Source organism: Poecilia formosa, unplaced genomic scaffold (genome assembly GCF_000485575.1).
Source record: "Poecilia formosa unplaced genomic scaffold, Poecilia_formosa-5.1.2 Scaffold824, whole genome shotgun sequence".
Classification (NCBI taxonomy): domain Eukaryota; kingdom Metazoa; phylum Chordata; class Actinopteri; order Cyprinodontiformes; family Poeciliidae; genus Poecilia; species Poecilia formosa.
This window is the reverse complement of record NW_006800763.1, coordinates 73,906-80,838: the sequence shown is the minus strand read 5'-3', so window position 1 is coordinate 80,838 and position 6,933 is coordinate 73,906. Positions and strand designations below refer to the sequence as shown.

At 40.2% G+C, this 6,933-nt stretch overlaps 1 protein-coding gene across 1 annotated transcript in view; it reads left to right on the top strand.

The window, feature by feature from the left end:
- The window catches only part of LOC103131732 (sortilin-related receptor-like), a 102,300-nt gene that overhangs the window by 37,264 nt on the left and 58,103 nt on the right, over nt 1–6,933 (top strand). The window contains exon 9 of the mRNA XM_007543436.2: nt 685–804. Within this exon, the coding sequence (XP_007543498.2) occupies nt 685–804 (120 nt within the window). The remainder of the gene's footprint in view (nt 1–684; nt 805–6,933) is intronic.

Below are 6,933 nucleotides of genomic sequence, written 5' to 3'. Positions count from 1 at the left end.
AACAAAAGAACTCCAACCGCTGGACATTGGTGTAAACAGGGCGTTCAAAAAGAAGTTGAGAGCGGCGTGGGAGCGATGGAGGACAAACTGCAAACACACGTTTACTAAGACGGGGAGGCAGCGCCGGGCGAGTTATGCCACCATGTGTGAATGGATTGTGGATGCCTGAGCTAATGTATCTGCCTTAACTTTCATCCGAGCTTTTGCGAAAGCCGGCATCATTGCTAAACAGCCACCTGGCAACGAGATTGACTCCAACAATGATGAAAGGGGACCTGGCATGTTTGATGGCGAAATTACCCAGCTGTTCAATTCAGATACAGAAGAGGAGGACTTCGATGGATTTGTGGAAGAAGAATAAAAAATAACTTGAGTGTATTGTTACATAGTCGAGTAAAGTTCAACTAAACTTACTGTTTTTTTTCCGTTACCTTTTTTTTTGTTGACTGTATGTTTTAGCATGCGTCTTATCCGGTGTGCCTTATGTATGGATTAAATACAGAAATGGACGCCATAATTGAGAGTGCGCCTTATAATCTGGTGCGCCTTATAGTGTGGAAAATACGGTACTTGTAAACTAAAGTAGTTGGAAACGTTCTTGATCCAAACCAATACTATTAGATCACCTCAGTAACATGAAGGGACAACTATGTCTTATTTCTTTGAGTGTGCATGTGTTTGCAGGTTTATGGTGTGTTTTATGCCACCTCTTTCCTGGACCTGTACCGCAGTCCTCATCAGGTCCAAAGCACATCCCTCAGCCTCTCAGTGACTGTTGACAGCGACGAGCAGTATCTCTTCCTGGTGAGTCGGTCCTGGAAACTCTTTGTAAAATTCCTCCTCTGATATTACTTGATAAAAGAAATATTCAGGCTTGCTGAACTCCTTGTTTTTCTTTCAGTTTATGTTACGTTTTGAATTATGGGTAATCCATAATATTAAGCCCTACTGATAAAAGCTATCAACAGTCAAGTCAGAAAACATATCCAGATGTGTTGACTCCCTGAAGTCTGGAGTAAAGTGACATATTTTAGTCGATACCCAGTTTTCACACTTGCTGTATAATCAAATTTGTTCTTGCTGAAAAGTCTGTGACATATGATAGATAATGGGGGGCTCAACCAAAAGGAAATTAGGCACATATTTTGTTTATTAGGTGTTGAGCCCCCTTAATTCAGAAACAAATGGAATCACTGTCACGTAGTGACTGCAAGTTGGTGGTTGAGGTGTGGCAAGGAGAGTCAGAGTGAAGAATTAATTTAAACTATATTTAAGTTGCATTTCTAAAATAGTCATTCTAAAAATGGGGATGTTAAAAAGAAACTGTACAACTGGACTAACAACCCTGGTGAAGATCTAGTGTTCTTTTATCCTTTTATTTTACCTTTATTCATTTACCAGCTAGAGTGAAATGGTACTGAGGTTTTTTTAGAGACTAAATAGAGAAAAATATGTAATTTTTGTTCTAAAATAAATACCTGCACATCAATGTTCTGCAAAGGAGGTGTTCATAGGACTTAGTGAGCTGATATAATTGATTCATTGACAGTAAATATAGTTTCAACTAGACAGCTGTCAGCTGAAACAATAGAAAAGGTTGGAAACTTCTACAAGATGGTAGATCAACAAAGAGAATGCAAGAAATATTAGTTAGTAGAGCTGGACGATGCGGCAGAAAATCTCATTAAAATCTCATTCATTTCAGATATTTAAAACAAAAAATGTATATCAATAATTATTGATATATATCTGCTGCTATGACATATGAGACATGTCATAGCAGCAGATATAGATAATTATTGATTAGTTGTTTGTTTTAAATATCTGAAATTCTGCCAAACTTGTGTCATGGCATTTTCTGTTTTAGCCAGTTTTCACTCAGTGCTGTTCTTTTTTATTTTTAAGCATTTATTAGGCACAGTGGCTAAACTTTAAAGAGGTTGAGCAGCTAAAGTCTTTCTTCTGCCTTCAAGAATTCTGTGCAGTTCTGGATTGGAGTACAGTAAATATTCTACAAGACAGATTATCTATTGATACTGATCACGTGTCTATTGCGATATTGTCATGGTTGTTATTGATTTATTGTCCAGCCCGCTAAATGCGCTGCTACAGACAGGAGTGAAATGGCAGTGGTCAGAAAAATGTGAAAAGGCATTCACAGAAACAAAAAGACTAATAACATCTGACGAGCTACTTACCCACTATGATCCATCCAGACCCATCCGCCTAGCATGTGACGCATCCCCGTATGGCATCGGCGCAGTCCTGTCGCACATGATGGATGATGGACTTGAACACCCAATTGCATTCGCTTCAAGGTCCCTGTCAAGTGCCGAACGCAATTATGCACAGATAGACAGGGAGGCCCTTAGCCTAGTATGGGGTATCAAAAAGTTCCACCATTACCTCTATGGCTGAAGGTTTACCTTAGTGACTGATCATCAGCCCCTAATGTCAATATTCAGTCCACGAAAAGGAGTCCCAGTGATGTCAGCTGTGCGACTACAGCGATGGGCCCTGTTCTTAGGAACACACTCGTATGACATTGAGTTCAAGGGGACTAAAAAACACTGCAATGCTGATGGTTTGTCACGCCTCCCACTGTCAACATCTGTGGAGAAACCACCATCAAAAGGTGACCCGACAGAAATGTTCTACACTGCACTGGTAGTGCCATTTGTAAATGCCATTTGTAAATGGCATTTACAAATGGCATTTGTAAATGCCATTTGTAAATGGCATTTACAAATGGCATTTGTAAATGCCATTTGTAAATGGCATTTACAAATGGCAAATGCCATTTGTAAATGGCATTTGCCGGTTACAAATGCCATGATACAAAAAGAAACGCGGAATGACTCGACACTTTCTATGGTGTACGACATGACAGTACAAGGCTGGCCTGCCCATGGGAATCCATGCTTCCCTGAGTTTTCAGCAAGACGTGATAAGCTGTCAGTCTGCCAGGGAACCTTGATGTGTGGATCACGTGTGGTAGTGCCCTCCAAGCTTGGCACCAGAGTGTTGGACAGTCTGCATGAGGCTCACATAGGTACGGTGAAGATGAAAAGTCTGGTCCGTAGCTACTTATGGTGGCCAGGGATAGATAAAAAGATTGAGGACATCACCAAAACCTGCCCAGGATGCCTGAGCGTTCAAAACGCACCACCACAGGCTCCTCTACACCCGTGGGAATGGCCATCTGCACCCTGGCAGAGAGTGCACATTGATTTTGCTGGTCCGTTCATGAACTCTATGTTTCTCATAACTGTGGACGCTCACTCTAAATGGCCAGAAGTAGTCCCAATGAAATCAACAACATCAGAAAAGACTATCTCTGTCCTGAGAACCATCTTCACCAGGAATGGCCTGCCTGAGCAAATTGTGAGTGACAATGGCTCGCAGTATACTTCTGAAGAATTCCAAGACTTCATGAAAAAGAATGGTATCAAGCATTTCAAGTCAGCGCCTCACCATCTGGCAACAAACGGGTTAGCAGAACGGTTCGTACAAACATTCAAAAAGTCCATAAAAGGAATGATAAACGAAGACATCTCTATTCAACACAAAATTTACAATTCCCTCTTGGTGTACCGCAATTCTGTCCATGCAACAACTAATCAGACACCTGCAATGTTGTTTATGAACAGACAGCTCAGATCTCACATTGACCTTCTGAAGCCAAATCTGAGGAGAGAAGTGCAGAACAAACAGTTCAGTAGCTTTTCGGGTGAACCGCCAAGGAGCTTCGATGTGGGACAGCAGGTCCTAGCACGTGATTACCGAGGGGAAAAGTGGACGCCTGGAAAGATAACCACTAGGAGCGGCCCCCTGATGTACGAGGTGGACACAGGAAAGCATATCTGGAGATGTCATGTGGATCAACTGCTGAATTCTCAACCAAAGACATCGGAGCAACCAGCACGTCCACCAGATCCTGAGACCAACTCTGAACTCAGTACAGTAACACCTACAGTTGCAGAGGAAGTGCCTCCCACCGGGAGCACTCCACAGGTTCCCAGGCGTAACCCTGAACGACTCAGGGCACCCCCTAAAAGATTGGATTTATGAGTTTCTCTTATGGGACTTTTGGACTTAAAAAAAAAAAAGTTTCAATATTTGTCAACTGAATGACAAATTGTGTTTCATGCATTGGCATTATGTGTTATTCGAGTTATTTAGCATTAATCTAAAAGGGGAAGAGTGTAGTATATAAAGTAAAGTGGATCTATTTTCTTCAGCAGAACCACTCCCCCAGCTACTGAGTTACCTAGAGGTTATCCGCCAGTGTATTGATATGTGTTAACGTTGAGACAAAAGTGAAGCTCAGTAAAGTAGTCACGTTCATCTTGCCTTCGAGTTGAATCTTTCTTTTTTTTAAATATACTATGTTGGAGTAAAGACACAACATTTACCTTCGAACAAACGCCCCTCAAAGGAATCCCAGCGCCCCCCTTTTGTAAAAAAATTTCCACCAGCGCCCCCTGCCATCCTCTGAACGCCACCCGGGGGGCGGTACCGCCCACGTTGAGAACCGCTATTCTAACAATAGTGTGTGGGAAGGGAGGACCGAAAAATTCTTATTTTTTTCTTAGATGAATGGCAAATTTACTTCGGTCTTTGTTTCTATGGCCTTTTTATATTGATATTGTTTAAATAAAAAGGTTTCTTTCATGATTTCTTTGGGGGGGGACAATTCTAGACTTTTCTAAGATTTGGAGGGTCAGGGGTTCTGGACCCCCGGGATTTACGCCTATGGGTAATATATACTTAAAGCGTGTTTTGCCTTTATTATAAACCTTATTTAAGGCTTTTTATTTTTGCGGCTCCAGGCAGATTTGTTTTTTGTTTTTTTTGGTCCAAATGTCACTTAGTAAACGACTTCTGATGGGAAACATTTCTAAAAGATCAGAGTTCCTCACCAAATGTATAGTCATAGTAAACAAATGTGAGTAATATTGAACAGTTAATTTATTTCAGTAGTTTGATTCACTAAGTAAAATACATTGCATAAATTAATTTAATTTGCAATAACATCAGTTGTTAGGCCTTTATTTCTGTTAATTATAATTTTCAGCTTGCAGTTGATAAGATTGGCGTATTACATCACATTAATATGGCAAACTGATGAATCTCATAAACAGACCTCATCAAAAAGCATATTCTAATTTATTGATTATGACTNCAGTAACACCTACAGTTGCAGAGGAAGTGCCTCCCACCGGGAGCACTCCACAGGTTCCCAGGCGTAACCCTGAACGACTCAGGGCACCCCCTAAAAGATTGGATTTATGAGTTTCTCTTATGGGACTTTTGGACTTAAAAAAAAAAAAGTTTCAATATTTGTCAACTGAATGACAAATTGTGTTTCATGCATTGGCATTATGTGTTATTCGAGTTATTTAGCATTAATCTAAAAGGGGAAGAGTGTAGTATATAAAGTAAAGTGGATCTATTTTCTTCAGCAGAACCACTCCCCCAGCTACTGAGTTACCTAGAGGTTATCCGCCAGTGTATTGATATGTGTTAACGTTGAGACAAAAGTGAAGCTCAGTAAAGTAGTCACGTTCATCTTGCCTTCGAGTTGAATCTTTCTTTTTTTTAAATATACTATGTTGGAGTAAAGACACAACATTTACCTTCGAACAAACGCCCCTCAAAGGAATCCCAGCGCCCCCCTTTTGTAAAAAAATTTCCACCAGCGCCCCCTGCCATCCTCTGAACGCCACCCGGGGGGCGGTACCGCCCACGTTGAGAACCGCTATTCTAACAAAAGTGTGTGGGAAGGGAGGACCGAAAAATTCTTATTTTTTTCTTAGATGAATGGCAAATTTACTTCGGTCTTTGTTTCTATGGCCTTTTTATATTGATATTGTTTAAATAAAAAGGTTTCTTTCATGATTTCTTTGGGGGGGGACAATTCTAGACTTTTCTAAGATTTGGAGGGTCAGGGGTTCTGGACCCCCGGGATTTACGCCTATGGGTAATATATACTTAAAGCGTGTTTTGCCTTTATTATAAACCTTATTTAAGGCTTTTTATTTTTGCGGCTCCAGGCAGATTTGTTTTTTGTTTTTTTTGGTCCAAATGTCACTTAGTAAACGACTTCTGATGGGAAACATTTCTAAAAGATCAGAGTTCCTCACCAAATGTATAGTCATAGTAAACAAATGTGAGTAATATTGAACAGTTAATTTATTTCAGTAGTTTGATTCACTAAGTAAAATACATTGCATAAATTAATTTAATTTGCAATAACATCAGTTGTTAGGCCTTTATTTCTGTTAATTATAATTTTCAGCTTACAGTTGATAAGATTGGCGTATTACATCACATTAATATGGCAAACTGATGAATCTTATAAACAGACCTCATCAAAAAGCATATTCTAATTTATTGATTATGACTGTTTTTACTTCCTACTGTAAACATGTGTTCCATTTGAACACAGTATTTTTCAGTGACGTGCAGTGAGGTTCATTGCTGGTGAGGCACTGACTTATGACTTAGACACCATGCATATTATTGGACCTACGGAAATTTTGTGCATGCATACAACGCTGGAGCACAAAAAGACTAACCTTTTACATGTCATCCATAGCCGTGTTAACTCAGTGAAACTTAGAAATGTAGGTATTGATTTCGTGCTATGATTCACAGCAAAGTGATCTGTATTCGCCAAGCTATGCAGACTCGTTGCCACAGCAACTGACAACAATGCCACTTCATGTTTTAGGATTTAACACCAAAAACATTAAAGAATTTATTTTGCACACAGAACAGAACATTTAGTCTGTTGTTGTAGTACAGGGGTGTCAAACTCCAGTCCTCAAGGGCCGCTGTCCTGCAACTTTTAGATGTGCCTCTGCTGCACCACACCTGAAAAGAATAATTAGGTCATTAGCAAGGCTCAGGAGAACCGATCTACACAGG